The sequence below is a fragment of the Ranitomeya imitator genome, chromosome 2 (genome assembly GCF_032444005.1).
Source record: "Ranitomeya imitator isolate aRanImi1 chromosome 2, aRanImi1.pri, whole genome shotgun sequence".
Taxonomy (NCBI): Eukaryota; Metazoa; Chordata; class Amphibia; order Anura; family Dendrobatidae; genus Ranitomeya; species Ranitomeya imitator.
The window spans coordinates 316,708,628-316,726,936 of record NC_091283.1 but is presented as its reverse complement, the minus strand read 5'-3'; the positions used below and the strand labels follow the sequence as shown (position 1 = coordinate 316,726,936).

At 45.6% G+C, this 18,309-nt stretch overlaps 2 protein-coding genes across 3 annotated transcripts in view; both read right to left on the bottom strand.

Annotated features, from left to right (window-relative positions):
- Positions 1-4,388: 4,388 nt before the first annotated feature.
- On the bottom strand, positions 4,389-9,356 carry LOC138663436 (uncharacterized). Of its 2 annotated transcripts, none has more exons than XM_069749644.1 (2): positions 7,955-8,093; positions 4,389-7,854 (listed from the first exon to the last, which is right to left on the bottom strand). In XM_069749644.1, exon 2 carries the CDS (start codon positions 7,850-7,852, stop codon positions 5,621-5,623), a length of 2,232 nt encoding a protein of 743 aa, XP_069605745.1. In that variant the 5' UTR covers positions 7,853-7,854; positions 7,955-8,093; the 3' UTR covers positions 4,389-5,620. The 2 variants fall into 2 exon arrangements, with proteins under 2 accessions (XP_069605745.1, XP_069605746.1); XM_069749645.1 differs by having other exon boundaries at positions 4,390-5,531; positions 7,702-9,356.
- The window catches only part of LOC138663438 (oocyte zinc finger protein XlCOF6-like), a 41,215-nt gene continuing 32,027 nt past the window's right edge, over positions 9,122-18,309 (bottom strand). Inside the window, exon 7 of the mRNA XM_069749647.1 lies at positions 9,122-10,703. Within this exon, the coding sequence (XP_069605748.1) occupies positions 9,358-10,703 (1,346 nt within the window). The 3' untranslated portion in view covers positions 9,122-9,357. The remainder of the gene's footprint in view (positions 10,704-18,309) is intronic.

Below are 18,309 nucleotides of genomic sequence, written 5' to 3'. Positions count from 1 at the left end.
AACTGAAGAACCGATATCAAATCTTTGTAGAGGATGAAGATGGCACACCTAAGAATGAAGCAATACCAGCAAGCAAAAAAGAAAAGGGCACACAGCAACAAGTGACAGCAAAAAGTACAGCCAAGAAGCAACGAAGAGTGGTGGTGGTGGGAGACTCACTACTGAGAGGCACCGAAGCAGCCATCTGCAGACCGGACATAACTGCAAGAGAAGTATGCTGCCTTCCAGGTGCGATGATCAAGGATGTGACCGATAGGATACCAAAGCTCTTCAGCTCCAAGGACGTCCACCCATTTCTTCTGATACATGTTGGCACCAATGACACGGCAAGGAAGGACCTACCGACAATCTGCAAGGACTTTGAAGAGTTGGGGAAGAAAGTAAAGGAACTGGATGCACAGGTAGTTTTTTCTTCTATCCTTCCAGTAGACGGGCATGGCACCAGGAGATGGAACAGGATCCTTGATGCAAACAACTGGCTAAGACGATGGTGCAGACAACAAGGATTTGGATTCCTGGACCACGGTGTGAATTACTGGTATGATGGACTCCTCGCCAGAGACGGACTACACCTCAACAAACCTGGGAAACACACATTCGCCAGAAGACTCGCTACACTCATCAGGAGGGCGTTAAACTAGAAGAAGAGGGGACGGGAAGAAAAACATTAGACTCGAACAAAGACGACCCAGGAAAACATACTCAGAAGGGAGGTAAGAACATTTCTAAAACAATCCACAGTGAGGAGATTGGAACAAAACAAAATCCTCTAAACTGCATGCTCGCAAACGCCAGAAGCCTGACAAACAAGATGGAAGAACTAGAAGCAATCTACAGGTAACTTTGACATAGTGGGAATAACCGAGACATGGTTAGATGAAAGCTATGACTGGGCAGTTAACTTACAGGGTTACAGTCTGTTTAGAAAGGATCGTAAAAATCGGAGAGGAGGAGGGGTTTGTCTCTATGTAAAGTCTTGTCTAAAGTCCACTTTAAGGGAGGATATTAGCGAAGGGAATGAGGATGTCGAGTCCATATGGGTTGAAATTCATGGAGGGAAAAATGGTAACAAAATTCTCATTGGGGTCTGTTACAAACCCCCAAATATAACAGAAAGCATGGAAAGTCTACTTCTAAAGCAGATAGATGAAGCTGCAACCCATAATGAGGTCCTGGTTATGGGGGACTTTAACTACCCGGATATTAACTGGGAAACAGAAACCTGTGAAACCCATAAAGGCAACAGGTTTCTGCTAATATCCAAGAAAAATTATCTTTCACAATTGGTGCAGAATCTAACCAGAGGAGCAGCACTTTTAGACCTAATACTATCTAATAGACCTGACAGAATAACAAATCTGCAGGTGGTTGGGCATTTAGGAAATAGCGACCACAATATTGTGCAGTTTCACCTGTCTTTCACTAGGGGGACTTGTCAGGGAGTCACAAAAACATTGAACTTTAGGAAGGCAAAGTTTGACCAGCTTAGAGATGCCCTTAATCTGGTAGACTGGGACAATATCCTCAGAAATGAGAATACAGATAATAAATGGGAAATGTTTAAGAACATCCTAAATAGGCAGTGTAAGCGGTTTATACCTTGTGGGAATAAAAGGACTAGAAATAGGAAAAACCCAATGTGGCTAAACAAAGAAGTAAGACAGGCAATTAACAGTAAAAAGAAAGCATTTGCACTACTAAAGCAGGATGGCACCATTGAAGCTCTAAAAAACTATAGGGAGAAAAATACTTTATCTAAAAAACTAATTAAAGCTGCCAAAAAGGAAACAGAGAAGCACATTGCTAAGGAGAGTAAAACTAATCCCAAACTGTTCTTCAACTATATCAATAGTAAAAGAATAAAAACTGAAAATGTAGGCCCCTTAAAATGAGGAAAGAATGGTTGTAGATGACGAGGAAAAAGCTAACATATTAAACACCTTCTTCTCCACGGTATTCACGGTGGAAAATGAAATGCTAGGTGAAATCCCAAGAAACAATGAAAACCCTATATTAAGGGTCACCAATCTAACCCAAGAAGAGGTGCGAAACCGGCTAAATAAGATCAAAATAGATAAATCTCCGGGTCCGGATGGCATACACCCACGAGTACTAAGAGAACTAAGTAATGTAATAGATAAACCATTATTTCTTATTTTTAGTGACTCTATAGCGACAGGGTCTGTTCCGCAGGACTGGCGCATAGCAAATGTGGTGCCAATATTCAAAAAGGGCTCTAAAAGTGAACCTGGAAATTATAGGCCAGTAAGTCTAACCTCTATTGTTGGTAAAATATTTGAAGGGTTTCTGAGGGATGTTATTCTGGATTATCTCAATGAGAATAACTGTTTAACTCCATATCAGCATGGGTTTATGAGAAATCGCTCCTGTCAAACCAATCTAATCAGTTTTTATGAAGAGGTAAGCTATAGACTAGACCACGGTGAGTCATTGGACGTGGTATATCTCGATTTTTCCAAAGCGTTTGATACCGTGCCGCACAAGAGGTTGGTACACAAAATGAGAATGCTTGGTCTGGGGGAAAATGTGTGTAAATGGGTTAGTAACTGGCTTAGTGATAGAAAGCAGAGGGTGGTTATAAATGGTATAGTCTCTAACTGGGTCGCTGTGACCAGTGGGGTACCGCAGGGGTCAGTATTGGGACCTGTTCTCTTCAACATATTCATTAATGATCTGGTAGAAGGTTTACACAGTAAAATATCGATATTTGCAGATGATACAAAACTATGTAAAGCAGTTAATACAAGAGAAGATAGTATTCTGCTACAGATGGATCTGGATAAGTTGGAAACTTGGGCTGAAAGGTGGCAGATGAGGTTTAACAATGATAAATGTAAGGTTATACACATGGGAAGAGGGAATCAATATCACCATTACACACTGAACGGGAAACCACTGGGTAAATCTGACAGGGAGAAGGACTTGGGGATCCTAGTTAATGATAAACTTACCTGGAGCAGCCAGTGCCAGGCAGCAGCTGCCAAGGCAAACAGGATCATGGGGTGCATTAAAAGAGGTCTGGATACACATGATGAGAGCATTATACTGCCTCTGTACAAATCTCTAGTTAGACCGCACATGGAGTACTGTGTCCAGTTTTGGGCACCGGTGCTCAGGAAGGATATAATGGAACTAGAGAGAGTACAAAGGAGGGCAACAAAATTAATAAAGGGGATGGGAGAACTACAATACCCAGATAGATTAGCGAAATTAGGATTATTTAGTCTAGAAAAAAGACGACTGAGGGGCGATCTAATAACCATGTATAAGTATATAAGGGGACAATACAAATATCTCGCTGAGGATCTGTTTATACCAAGGAAGGTGACGGGCACAAGGGGGCATTCTTTGCGTCTGGAGGAGAGAAGGTTTTTCCACCAACATAGAAGAGGATTCTTTACTGTTAGGGCAGTGAGAATCTGGAATTGCTTGCCTGAGGAGGTGGTGATGGCGAACTCAGTCGAGGGGTTCAAGAGAGGCCTGGATGTCTTCCTGGAGCAGAACAATATTGTATCATACAATTATTAGGTTCTGTAGAAGGACGTAGATCTGGGGATTTATTATGATGGAATATAGGCTGAACTGGATGGACAAATGTCTTTTTTCGGCCTTACTAACTATGTTACTATGTTACTATGTTACTTGACACTGGACTTCAGGCATTTTGGCATTTCCTTCTCCCCAGTCTTCCTCCAGACTCTGGCACCTTGATTTCCGAATGACATGCAAAATTTGCTTTCATCAGAAAAAAGTACTTGGGACCACTTAGCAACAGTCCAGTGCTGCTTCTCTGTAGCCCATTTCGGCACCTGTAGCCCATTTCCTGCACACGCCTGTGCACGGTGGCTCTGGATGTTTCCACACCAGACTCAGTCCACTGCTTCCTCAGGTTCCCCAAGGTCTGGAATCGGTCCTTCTCCACAATCTTCCTCAGGGTCCGGTCTCCTCTTCTCGTTGTACAGCGTTTTCTGCCACATTGTTTCCTTCCAACAGACTTACCATTGAGGTGCCTTGATACAGCACTCTGGGAACAGCCTATTTGTTGAGAAATTTCTTTCTGGGTCTTACCCTCTTGCTTGAGGGTGTCAATGATGGCCTTCTTGACATCTGTCAGGTCGCTAGTCTTACCCATGATGGGGGTTTTGAGTAATGAACCAGGCAGGGAGTTTATAAAAGCCTCAGGTATCTTTTGCATGTGTTTAGAGTTAATTAGTTGATTCAGAAGATTAGGGTAATAGGTCGTTTAGAGAACCTTTTCTTGATATGCTAATTTATTGAGACAGGTTTTTTGGGTTATCAGGAGTTGTATGCCAAAATCATCAGTATTAAAACAATAAAAGACGTGACAAATTTCAGTTGGTGGATAATGAATCTATAATATATGAACGTTTAATTGTAATCATTACATTATGGTAAATAATGAAATTTAACACTATATGCTAATTTTTTGAGAAGGACCTGTATAGTAATAGGCTAACTGCAAGTACCAAACATCAGAATATACATAGCCTAAGTGTCCACCATCATACTGATGCCTATACTTATATAGTGTCCTACCGCACCCATATGTCTAACAATAGCTGGCGACACACCTAAAATGCCTAAAGAAAGCAAGTGACATCCAGTGCTTACCCATGTCGTATCACTACCAAATGTAGAATGTCCTGTTGGAAGCCCCGACGCGCGTTTCGCGTATTCAATGCTTCCTCGGGGGGCTGTGTGGTCTCTCTAAAGTCCCTCGTTCTTATATTGTGTGTGCACCTGGAGGTCAGCAATCACAGCGATATTCGGCGCATGCGGGCAGAGAAGGCAGAGAGTGCCGCGTCATTTCCGGCATCCCAACGACGCCGAGCATAGAGGGAAATCCCTCATGTCGTCAGTACCGCTCGGCTCCGCTGTACGGAGGCCTTAATGGGCGCGACTTCATCGCCTCTCCAGCACGCATGCGCACCACTGCGGGAGCCATAACAAGAAAGGGCAAATGTACTGGAAAAAGACACGGCACCTAATACATCCAACTTACAGAAACAAATAGCAAATATCAACAGATAGTACATCGCACTTAAGAACATGGGCGCGATCCGCATCCCTTCTTCTGGATCATTACAGAAAATCCAATTTTTCGTCCACATCCCATCATGTCCGAAAGTAATAGTAAGTTGCAGCATAGTACTCAGGTAACATGTTGAATCGCCATATCCACACCGTGCCATATTAGAGAATGTAAATTAGATAAATCTAGTTCATCCAAGTATGCCGGCCAGTATAATAGTTCAGACCGCAGACTTGTCTCAGGCTGTCATGTCGGGAAATTTAGTAAATTGCAGCATGTTAGTCCAATAGAGTATTGTATTAACCCCGTCCACATCATGCCATATAAAACTTGTCAGTTAGATGTAGATTTCTCCAATGCTCCCAAACATACCAGCCGATGAAATAGCTCAGACAGCAATCACTTGCTCCAGGTTCATTGAGTGTGACAAATATGAAAAAAGCAGAAATAAAAAATACTGCAAAAGACACAAAACAAAAACAGTTAAAAACCAATAAAATAACAGTAAGCTAAAAACAAAGAGAACAGAGTGGAACCCCATAAAGCCTACAGGAAAGGAACAAATGAAAGCTGCTCATTAAGGCCATTAGGGGCCATAGTGCCCAGTGCGACTATCCAACGGCACTCCATTTGTGCTAGGATGCGCTTAAGGTCCCCTCCTCTGTTACCCGCCTGTACCTTGTCAATCCCTCGTACCTTAAATGATGACGGATCACATGCATGATGAGACCTAAAATGTCTCGGGATGGTATGCAGTTCCGCCAAATCAAGCACATCTTTAGCCGCTATAATCCCCCTGACATGTTCCCGGACCCTGACACGGAGTTCCCGGGATGTTAAGCCTATATAAATTAAATTACATGCACATGTAGCGTAATATACTACATGGGTAGTACTACAGGAAATATAACTCATAATACGAAACTCCCTACCTCCCCCCGCTGCCGAAAAGTTAGTAGCTCTGATGACATTCTGACACGCCTTACAGGATCCGCACGGATAACACCCCCATCTTTGAGGTCCCGATCCGAAGATACCAGTTGTGGCAGGGACATAGTGACTCCTCACCAACTGGTCCTTTAAACTCTTCCCCCTTCTAGCAGTAAGAAGCGGACGATCAGGCAGGATTTTATTAAGAATTGGTTCCGTTCTCAGTACCGACCAGTGTCTCCGCAGAATCTCTCTCATCTCCTCCCACCTATTATTATAGGTGGAGATAAAACGCAACGGCTGCACTTTTTTAGATTGGGTAGGCCGGGGAGGTCTCCGAAGCAACTGATTCCTGGACGATGCTCTGGCCCTAAAGTACCCCTTTTTGATAACACGGTTACTATAGCCCCGATCCTGGAACCTCTCAGTAAGGTCCCGAGCCTGCCTCTCGAAGATCTCATCACCAGAGCAAATTCTCCTCATTCTAAGAAACTGACCCACAGGTATAGCACGAATCGTGGACCCCGTGTGTGCTGAAGTCGAATGTAGGAGAGCATTGACCGATGTCTCCTTGCAGAAAACATCGGTCTGTATCTCCCCATCTTTACTTCTCATGATTTTAATATCCAGGAAGTCAATCTCATTCTCTGCTATCCTGTGTGTCAGTCTGATATTCCGATTGTTCTGATTTAAAGCCTGGATGAAATCCACGAGTGCCGCCTCGGGACCCCGCCAAATCATCAACACGTCGTCGATGTAACGATACCAGCACTGCACATGGGTCGCGGCGTCCGCGCCCCCGCCGAAAACCTCCCTCTCCCAAAGACCGAGAAAGAGGTTAGCGTACGAGGGCGCACACGCCGCGCCCATGGCAGTGCCACGTTGCTGTAAAAAAAACCGGTCTTTAAATAAAAAGAAGTTATGCATTAAAACAAACTGTAGAAGCTCCAGGATCAGGGCCTGCAGCAGGGAGTCCAGGTTACTCATTCCCAGGAATAGTTCTACGGCTTCCAAGCCATCCATATGTTGAATGCTCGTATAGAGAGATTCAACGTCGACAGTGGCAAACACCATATCAGGTTCCAAGACAAGGCCATCAATCTTACCCAGGACGTCCGTCGTGTCTCGGACATAGGAGGGGAGCGACTCAACTAAAGGTTGCAGATAATGTTCAATAAATTTACACACAGGGTCACATAGCCCCCCTATGCCCGAGACAATCGGACGCCCCGGGGGTGTAACTGCGTTTTTATGAACCTTCGGCAGCAGGTAGAAGGTAGGGATAATCGGATGTTCCACAAACAAACCTTCAAATACCTTTTTGGTAAGGATTCCCCGTGTCAGGGCCCGGTCCAGAATTTCCAGTAACTCACTCGAGTATTTTGATAGTGGATTACACGCCAGCGGGGTGTAGGCTTCCCGATCCCTTAACTGACGGAAGGCTTCCTTCTCATATTTCACCGTCGGCCAGATGACCACGTTCCCCCCCTTATCCGCGGGTTTAATTACTACATCATGCATGGCTTTAAGTTCTTTAATAGCTTTACCCTGTGCGGATGTTAAGTTGTTACCCCTCTTATCACTCGAGATTTTTTTCAGGTCCTCCAATACTAATCTATTAAATATATCGATTTGGGGACAGAGTGAGAAGGGGGGGAACGTGGTACATCTACGTGCGACAGAGATAGGGAAGGTACCTGTAGGTGGTGCGTCCGCCTCCTCCGCCAGTTCCTCAAGAGCGGCCAACGCCTCCTGTTCCAAGGTGGTATCCAGACCCACATCATCCCGAGATTTAAAATGCAATTTGCGAAGGATGACTTTCCTAAGGAACAGTTGTGTGTCCTTCATGGCTGTGAAATAATTAAAACTATTAGTAGGAACAAAGGTCAATCCTAGGCCTAGGACACCCAACTGGTCCTTGGTCAATACACGATCAGACAAGTTCATTACCTCCAAACGGTTGGTAGGCTTGGCCTTTTTCTCGAGGGACTGGGGAGGAGTAAAGCGGCGCTTGTTCTTTCCTCTACGGTTTCCCATTTTTCCAAGTCCCAGTCTATCATTAAAGGTATTATTGGGCTGGCTGCTACAGGCTGGCTCTTCATCCATAGAGGATGCCGATGAAAATGAACCACGCTGGGAGGATTTAAATTGTACAGACTGTCTCTTCTTCCATTTATATACATGATTGTTCTTATAGTCAAGGACGTCTCTTTGATATTTCTTAGTTTTAAATGCTACAATATCCTTTTCCCACCTCTGAAAATCGCCCTCTAATTCGTCATTTAATTTCTTTTCGGCCGTTGCCGAGAGGGTACTACATAACGCAGTCTGTAGAGCACCAATCTCTTTTTCAATCTCCGCTAAAGAGGTAGTATTTGACCTGATCAGAAGTTCCATATATCCTTTGGAGCATATATCCTATTGACCCATACATATAGCGTAGACTGATACTCAAAAGAGTGAACCTTACAAAATAGCGTTACAAAAACCAACTGGACCATCTGGACCTAAGTGGAAAGTACGCTGGAGGGACACTTAGGTACCAATGCTAATGTACGTAGAGCCAAAAAAAATGAGCAAGAGTCCATAGCATAGAATGAATAAGAATATATTACCCGTGGCTTGCCTTCGCCTAGGTGAACGTCCCACCCCGACGCGCGTTTCGCCTGTTCTTCTTCCGGGGCGGGGTCACACCACCTCTTGTTTGAAGTTTGAAGGCTCTAACTTATTTGCATCTTATTAAACCTGCAGGGGGTTGAATACTACTTGTAGGCACTGTAAGTGGTGAAAAAAAAATTCTATAGTTGCCATTTTCCGAGACCCATAGAATCTCCATTTTTCGGGACCTGGGGCTGGATGAGGGCTTATTTTTTGCGCACCGGTTTTTATTGTTACCATTTTGGTGTAGATACGATCTTTTGATTGCATTTTTGCTTTTTATTGCAATGTTGCAGCGACCAAAAACCATAATTCTGGCGGTTCAATTTTTTTTCTCGCTACACCGTTTACTGATTGGATAAATTCTTTTTATATATTGATAGAGCAGGCGATTCTGAATGCGGTGATCCCAAATGTGTATATTTGTTTTTTTTTTAAATTTTTCTTTTTTTTGTTTTTGAATGGGGTGAGAGGGGGTGATATGAACTTTTATTTTTTTTATTTTCTAATATTTTTAAAAACTTTTTTTTTTTTATCTACTTGCTTCAATAGTCCCCATGGGAGACTAGAAGCTGCACTTGTCCGATTGCTTCTGCTACGTAGAGCAGGGCTATAAAATATTTTTCACATTCTGAACATCAAAAAAGGCTTCTCCCCTGTGTGGTGACTCTGGTGTCTAACAAGATCTGATTTCTTCACAAAACGTTTTCCACATTATGAACAGGAAAAGGCTTCTGCCCTGTGTGGGTTCTCTGGTGTTTATCAAGAACCGATTTCCGGTTAAAACATTTCCCACATTTTGAACATGAAAAAGGCTTCTCTCCTGTGTGGATTCTCTGGTGTCTAACAAGATCTGATTTCGTCACAAAACATTTTCCACATTCTGAACAGGAAAAAGGCTTCTGCCCTGTGTGGATTCTCTGGTGTCTAACAAGGAGATGTTTCTCTGCAAAATATTTTCCACATTCTGTACATGAAAAAAGCTTCTCCCCTGTGTGGAGTCTCTGGTGTCTACCAAGATCTGATTTTGTCACAAAACATTTTCCACATTCTGAACAGAAAAAAGGCTTCTCCCCTGTGTGGAGTTTCAGGTGTTTATCAAGATGCGATTTCCAGATAAAACATTTCCCACATTCTGAACATGAAAAAGGCTTCTCCCCTGTGTGAATTCTCTGGTGCTTAACCAAATCTGATTTCTGGTTAAAATATTTTCCACATTCTGAAGAGTAAAAAGGCTTCTGCCCTGTGTGGGTTCTCTGGTGTCTCTGGAGATATTTTTCTACAAAATATTTTCCACATTCTGAACATGAAAAACGCTTCTCCCCTGTGTGGAGTCTCTGGTGTCTACCAAGATTTGATTTAGTCACAAAACGTTTTCCACATTCTGAACAGAAAAAAGGCTTCTCCCCTGTGTGGCGCCTCTGATGTTCGATGAGATGTGATTTCTCTACAAAACATTTCTCACATTCTAAACATGAAAAAGGCTTCTCCCCTGTGTGAGTTCTATGGTGGCTATCAAGATGCGCTTTCTTATTAAAATATTTCCCACATTCTGAACATGAAAAAGGCTTATCCCCTGTGTGGTTTCTCTGGTGGCTATCAAGATTCACTTTCTGGATAAAGCATTTCCCACATTCTGAACAGGAAAAAGGCTTTTCTCCTGTGTGGATTCTTTGGTGTCGATCAAGATGATGTTTCCAATTAAAACATTTCCCACATTCTGAACAGGAAAAAGGCTTTTCTCCTGTGTGGATTCTTTGGTGTCGATCAAGATGATGTTTCCAATTAAAACATTTCCCACATTCTGAACATGAAAATGACTTCCTTGCTTTGGGAGCAGTTTGTGTTTTATTGCCTCTTTTGGGTCTTTGATTTTCCTTAGTAGTCGGTACTGAATCAGAAGACAGATCTTTGCTGTGAAGGGATGATGGTATATCTGGAGTAATGGCATTCACTTCAGTTGTATCCTGTGAGATCTCAAGATCATCTGATTTTAAAATTGAAGAGGTCAGCTGTCCCTCTGATCTCCAGGTACAGTCATCTGTCAAGAATAAAACCAATAATTTTTTTAATAAAATATCCTTGTACCTTATATTTTTGAACATTTCCCCTAAAACTGTCTGCAAAAATGGTAAGTTGATGTATATACTCGAGTATAAGTAGAGGTTTTCAGCACATTTTTTGTGCTGAAATCACCCCCCTCAGCTTATACTCGAGTGAGGTGTCAAGAACATGGAGGGGGAGAGGCAGCGGCAGAGCAGGGGGTCACAGAGGTAGGACCCAGCTGCTGCAGCTAACTATTTCATTTCTCTGTAATAGCTCGCGCAGTGTCAGCTGCAGCAGCCGGTCCTGCAGCTGCCGGGAGGTCACGTGTGCCGCTACTTAACAGAGATGAATATTTATTCTGAATATTAATTTCTCTGAAGTAGCGGCACACATGACCGCCTGGCAGTTGACGCTGTGTGCCCTAATTAATACTCACTGCCCCACACACATAGTTCCGGCGTTGGGAGCGGTGAGTATTCCGGAAGCTGTGCTCCGCTTGTGAGCAGCGCATTACGTCCCTGCCATGCAATGCTTACAAGCATAAAGCAGCTGCTGGCATCGAGACAAGACGCTGCGAGGGAGCGAAGGAAGGTAAGTGTAATGGTTTATTTGTTTTATGTTTTTGATGGGGGCCAATCATACAAGGATAGGGATGAGGGCCGTGCATTCAAGGATAGGGATGGGGCCGTGCATACAAGGATAGGGATGGGGCCGTGCATACAAGGATAGGGATGGGGCCGTGCATACAAGGATAGGGATGGGGCCGTGCATACAAGGATAGGGATGGGGCCGTGCATACAAGGATAGGGATGGGGCCGTGCATACAAGGATAGGGATGGGGCCGTGCATACTAGGAAAGGGATGGGGCCGTGCATACTAGGAAAGGGATGGGGCCGTGCATACTAGGAAAGGGATGGGGCCGTGCATACAAGGATAGGGATGGGGCCGTGCATACAAGGATAGGGATGGGGCCGTGCATACAAGGATAGGGATGGAGCCGTGCATACAAGGATAGGGATGAAGCCGTGCATACAAGTATAGGGATGGAGCCGTGCATACAAGTATAGGGATGGGAGCCAATCATACCAGGATAGGGATAAGGAGCGTTGCATACAAGGATATGGATGAGGAGCCACGCATACAAGGATATGGATAAGGAGCCTTGCATACAAGAATAGGGATGAGGATCCACGCATTCAAGGATAGGGATGAGGGGACAATGCATACCCGGCTTATAATCGAGTCAAAACGTTTCCCAGTTTTTTTAGGTAAAATTAGGCGACTCGGCTTATACTCAGGTCGGCTTATACTCGAGTATATATGGTATGTAAAGATAGCTTTATTGATTTATTCTCATTTTCACAAGGAAAGACTAGAAGCAATGGGATGAAAATGAAATGGAGGAGACACATATTGGATATTAGAAAAAAACCTTTTGACAGTGAGGGTGATCAATGAGTGGAACAGGCTGCCACGAGAGGTGGCGAGTTCTTCTTCAATGGAAATGTTCAAATAGCAATATGACTTTTATAAACCAATCCATCTATATCCACTTTCACAAAGTCAAATCTTCCCGTCGCTTCTGAGCCTTTCAGTGTGCCCAAATCAAAATTAGGACCCATGTAGTTGTCATTATTATAGTGAGAAGAACCCACTTAATTTATGGTGTGTGTCTCTTGGAGCACAATCTGGGCACTATGTGGTGAGTAATAAAATTGTATATTTGAAGTTTTCACTCTCCAACATCCACTGCGTGCTAATTTTTGGAAAGTGGCTGTGGAGTCAAAATAGTCACTACTATAGATTTATTCACTGAAGGTTAATGTAGCACCCCAGGAAACCGGTTGCTACAGTGATGTTGCTTTTCTTCCTTCGGGGAAGGTAATGTCATGATCAGAGGCAAGGGAGTTCTCTTCACCAGGTAAGGCACCCACATGCAACACATTCTGAATCCAGGCCAGGAGGGGGAGCTCAAGACCCAGATTCAGGGGAGCATCCCCCAGCTATATGTATCCCGACCTGGAGGAGGAGTTAGGTTAGTTGGAGAGGAACAATGAAGTGGAAGGACGTCTAGGAGAGCCGCAGAGCAGGAGAGAGGTCTGACAGCCATGAGGGAGCTGCAGCCTCTGGGAAAGGAGAAAGAACCTGGAGGGTTGGATGTGGAGTACCTGGAGAGGAAAGGAGCAAATGAGAAGAACAGAGCTCAGAGGGGAACTGTGACCGGGCACCCTCAAAGCAGAAGCGCAGGAACCAGGTACCAGGAGCCCGAGGCTTTTGTGGAACTCTAGGACACAGAGCAGAATCGGAGGGCAAGGAACTGTATGTAATTGGCCCACACCTCGCCTGAGACGCAGCAGCACCTAAGGAGCCCGGGGCATGATAGAGTCCCTGTAAAACGGCTCAAGCTGCCCGTCGTGCAGGTACCTGTCCCAGGACTGGGAGAAACTGAAGGACACTGTAGGAACCTTCAGGCAGCAGGGAATTTACCTTCAAGAGGCGCTAGAGGAAAGGCTCACGGACCTCACACGGAGAAGGGGACACTCCATTGCCTCTGAGCTGGGCGGGCCATACCACCACCCATGCGTGGTGCCCTGGACTGTGGCCAGCCAACTGAAGTAAACCAGGTAAAGACTTACAACTTGTGTCCTATCTTTATTCACTGACACATACCATTCACACCTTACATCTTAGGACCCTGCTTCACCTGTGGTAAGTGTAACATCAGTGCTGCCACAACATCCCCCAGAGAACTCCTTTAATGCAGCATTGGTCCCACTATTGACCGAACTCCACAGGTGGCGTCACAACAGACTTTAAAACACTTTCCCCTTAAAAGACCGTTCCTCTTTAACGTTGAGGCCCAGGGCCACGGACCGGGTCGCAGCCACCGTGACATTCCCCCTCGAGATCGGACCCAATACGGAGTACCCCACTGCCCTGGGGGCGACTCATCATTTCCAAAATGGAGTCACTTTATGATGTTTTAAACTGCTCTGGTTTTCTGCATTTTGTCATATTAAGGCTTGTGAAAATGGTGTGTACCATCTCGCCTGCGATCCGCACCTGCCACCTCTACTTCTGTCACCAGGCATGGCCTCATTCATTCTGCAGGCAGCACTGGGGATGGAGGAGATATCGGAACTAGAAGCTCTGGATGGTGCAGGCTCTGTTCAGCCACTTAGATTAGGGTTACTGTGAACTGTAGTGCCATCCAGTCAGGCATTATGGGTGTGTGTGCTGTCCATCTGGAGTAATCTGCTTCCTGCTTTCGCCATTTGGAAAGCACCCCACCCTACTAAAGCTCAAAGCAAATTTCAGGAAGATGCCAGATACAGCCTTGTTCTCCTCTGGTTCAGTCATCTGTGCTAAGCTGCTGTGACCCCTTAGTGACTAATCTTGCTTCTTTTGATTTTGTTTTTTCTCTGCCCTCGTGGATCTGACCAAACTACTTGACTATTCGTCATCTCACCTCCCTCCACAGAACAGCAGGTAACACCATGGCCCAGGGATCGCTGTGTAAGAACAGATCCATGTAAAGAATGTTGAGCAAGGCAATCCTTGGGATCTGCAAAGCTGAGTAGATAGTGCCAAGCCTGATTGTGGTAGCCATATTTTGAGCTGCCAGGTAACCAATACATTGTGTCTGGAATCTATTCCAACAAGATATGCATTCAAATAGCTAAATGGCGATCCTTCCCTTCTTAACCCTGCCATGTGCCCAGACAGTAGTGTACAACCGTATACAAGGTATTGTTGGATTCACGAGATGTTGGAAAATAATTTGTGAGGTCCATTTGTTTCCGATTATCCTTTGTGAAGAATTCCAAAGTTATCACCACAAAAAGCGACACGTTAGATGTGAAAAATGGGAGTATTTTGGGCAGTAACTACTGTAGTCAAAAACTGTGACTATGAACGATAACATCTATCAAAATGTTCAAACTCGGGGCGTGTCCTAGCTGGCCATGTGAGTGGAAGCAGGGAAGAGTGCTCCTGCTGCCATAAGGACAAAAATCCTGCTTTAACCCCGATTTTCGGGTAAACTCACCTAAATCCGGCTGGCTGAAGGTCCGGAGAGTGCAGCGGTGCGGAGCAGCAGGTCCGGAGTCGGCAGCGATGACCAGGAGGCGGCAGAAAGACGCTGGCACCAACGATGCAGGAGCCAGCCAAGATGGCTCCGATGCTAGGGAGGACGCCGAGAAGGAGAACGCCGCATGTCAGCGGCGCATGGAGGTGGCCGCAAAGCTGCAGCAGTATGCCAGAGTGGAGGCTGCTGAGGAGGCAGAACCAGGATCTGGAGCTGACCAGGAGGAGGAGGAAGCAAGCAAGGCTGAGCAGCATGAGGTACAGAGGGGGAAGGAGAGAGGCAGCATGGCTGGGGCTAGTGTGGGACCTAGAGGCATATCACAGGGAGAGGAGCCGACTCTTAGAGATGTTATCACACTGATCTCTTCATGTCAGCAATCCCTGAACTCCTTGGCCCAGCAGATGCAGGAAGTTAAAGGGGACACGGCACAGATTAATGCGGCTCTGCAGAAAATGGACAAACGTATAGGAGTGGTGGAGGAGAGGGTGAGCACGGCAGAAGATCACATAGTTAAGCTACAAAAAGCTGAAAAGAAGTTCGCCCAAGCAATAGCCGAGCTCGCTGCCAAAAATGAGGATCTGGAAAATAGATCCAGAAGAAATAATATACGTATAGTGGGGCTGCCTGAAAAGACTGAGGGGAGAAATCCCACTGAGTTTGTGGAGAACTGGCTGCTGGAGAAGATTGGGAACACAGTGTTGACAAAAGTCTTTGCTGTTGAACGGGCTCATAGGGTCCCGCCGCAGCCCCCTGCCCCAGGAGCAAATCCCCGTACCATGCTTGCTAAAATACTGAACTACAGGGACAGAGACATTATCCTTAGAAAGGCTAGCGAGATGGAGGATCTGACGGCTGGAGGTCAGAAAATCGCCATTTATCCGGATTATTCCGCTGCGGTTCAGAAACAGCGGATGAAGTTTACTGGAGTCAAGCGGCGACTGAGGGAGCTGGGAGTGCAGTACTCAGTGATGTTTCCCGCCAAGCTGAGACTGGTGGCTTTTAATAAGACCCACTTTTTCTTGACACCGGAGGACGCTACCCAGTGGCTTGATACTCATGAGAAAAAACTTAAGGGAATGGGCGACTGACATTTCGGCAAGATCCAGTTGGGATTTGTTTTCTCTGTCGATGGAGGAGAGTTCTGCGCTCGTTAGCAATGGTTAAAGAGTTGAGCAACTGTTGGGGGTTTTGCTGGGCCATATTGAAGGAATGGCTGGAGGCGACAGTACCAACTACTAAGTACGGGGGAGGAGGGTTATGCTGGGTACTGTGAACTGGTTTGGTACTTTTTCTATATGTTAATATAAGTTGAAATGTTAAGATACAATAAAGTGAAAGTTGGGGGGGAAATTGTGATTGCTATGGCAGCGGGACGCGAATGGAGAGGGTTAAGTAAGGGAGAGTGTTCGCAGTGGGCAGTGGAGCCCCACTCTTGATGAGAGGAAGAATGCGTTATATTGGGGGGGTTAGGGGGGTAAGTTGGGAGGGGGCAGGGGGGGTGGGAGGGTTGGGGCAGCTCATACTTGGGAAATTGGATACTTTAAGAAAAGATGAGCCACATGATGGGAGATTGTATTAAAATATTGAGTTGGAATGTGAGAGGTCTGGCGGATAAAACACGGCGGGCGGCAAGTCTGCAGTATGTCCGAGAACAGAAAGTCTCAATGATATGCCTGCTGGAGACACATTTAGTGCGGGAGAGGGTGAACATATTGAATAGGCGCTGGATACAGAGGGCGTATCATTCTACTTTCTCGACGTATTCTAGGGGTGTGTCTGTGTTAATACCTGCGGGGGTGCAGTATGAGGAGGTAATGGTAAAAGAGGATGTCGATGGTCAGTATGTGGTGGTGAAATGTAAAATGAATGGAGTATTGATGTGTATAGTGGCAATGTATATTCCGCCCCCATACTCAAGCAAGAAGATAAGAGAGGTGCTGGAGAGGGTAGAGTGCTGGGGACCGTTACCATTACTAATTATCGGCGACCTTAATAATATATGTGATGACTTTTGGGATAAGAACAAAAACCCCCAGAATAGGACGGCGGGACATACCACTACGTTTGGGACTTATGTCGGGGAAGTGGGCATGGTTGATTTATGGAGAGTTAGGCATATCGGGGAAAGGGCGTATTCATGCTACTCACCAGCTCATGGTACGCTGTCTAGGATTGATCTGGCACTGGGTAACCGATTATTAGATACGATGGTGGGGGATGTGAGATATTTACCTAGGGCTCTCTCAGACCATAGTCCAGTTGAAGTGGAATTTCGATCAGTGGGGACACGGAACGGGAGCAGAAGGGAGTGGAAAATTCACCCTAATTGGCTACACAGTATAGACTTGGAGAAGATTAAGAAGGAATTGGTGGAATTTTTTGAGATAAATGAGGGTAGCGTAGATGTGCTTACTGTGTGGGAAACCATGAAAGCGTACTTGAGAGGGCTGTTGTTTAGGGATATTAGCAGGTGTAAGCGGAAATCGAGAGAGGCAGAGAGGCTGGCGATAGATGGGCTGAGGGTGGCTGAAGATGAGATGGTAATAATGGGTACTTTGGAGGCTGGGAGGAGGTTAAAGGCAGCTCAAAGCCAGCTAGAGGCGGTCTTGCTGAGTAAGGCTGAAAGGAAGAGGGAATTCATGAATTTGGCCTATTACCAGGAGGGTGAATCAGTGGGTCATTTGCTGTCGCTGGTGGCATCTGCCCAGAGAAATACTTCCTTTGTTCACTCTTTGGTGACTGGGAGTGGTGTTGCTGTTTCTGAGACTTCAGAGATTTGAGACTTTTGCAGATTTTTACGCAGACTTATACTCCTCTCGGGTAGATGGGTCAATGGAGGACACGGTGGCGTTCCTTGAGGAGTTGGAGCTCCCGAGGCTGAGTGACACAGCTAGGGAGGATTTGGAGGCTCCCATTACGGAGGAGGAACTGGGACGGGCATTGCAGTCGATGGCTAATGGGAAGGCGCCTGGCGTAGACGGATTTCCTGCCGAAATTTATAAAAGCTTGGGGGAAGTGTTGATCCCTAAATTGAAGGCGGTCTTGGAAGAGGCTATGAATGGTGGAAGGCTACCGGCATCTATGCGGGAGGCCACAATAGTGGTGATTCCAATGGAGGGGAAAGACCCGACACAGCCGGATTCATATCGGCCAATCTCCTTGCTTACTATCGACGTTAAACTCCTGGCTAAGGTGTTGGCGATGAGGTTGACAAGTGTTATTTCTGGCCTGATACACTCAGACCAGTCTGGCTTTATGCCTGATAGGTCAACTGCGATTAATCTACGAAGGCTGTATATGAACTTGCAACTCAAAGCCGATAACTGTGGCCAGAGAGTTATTGCATCTTTAGACGCTCACAAGGCGTTCGATAGTGTGGAGTGGGGGTATCTCTGGCAGGTGTTGCGAAGAATGGGGTTTGGACCGCAGTTCATATCATGGATTCAATTAATGTACTCGATGCCGATGGCCAGGGTTAGGGTAAACGGGGAGTTGTCACGGACCATACAATTGG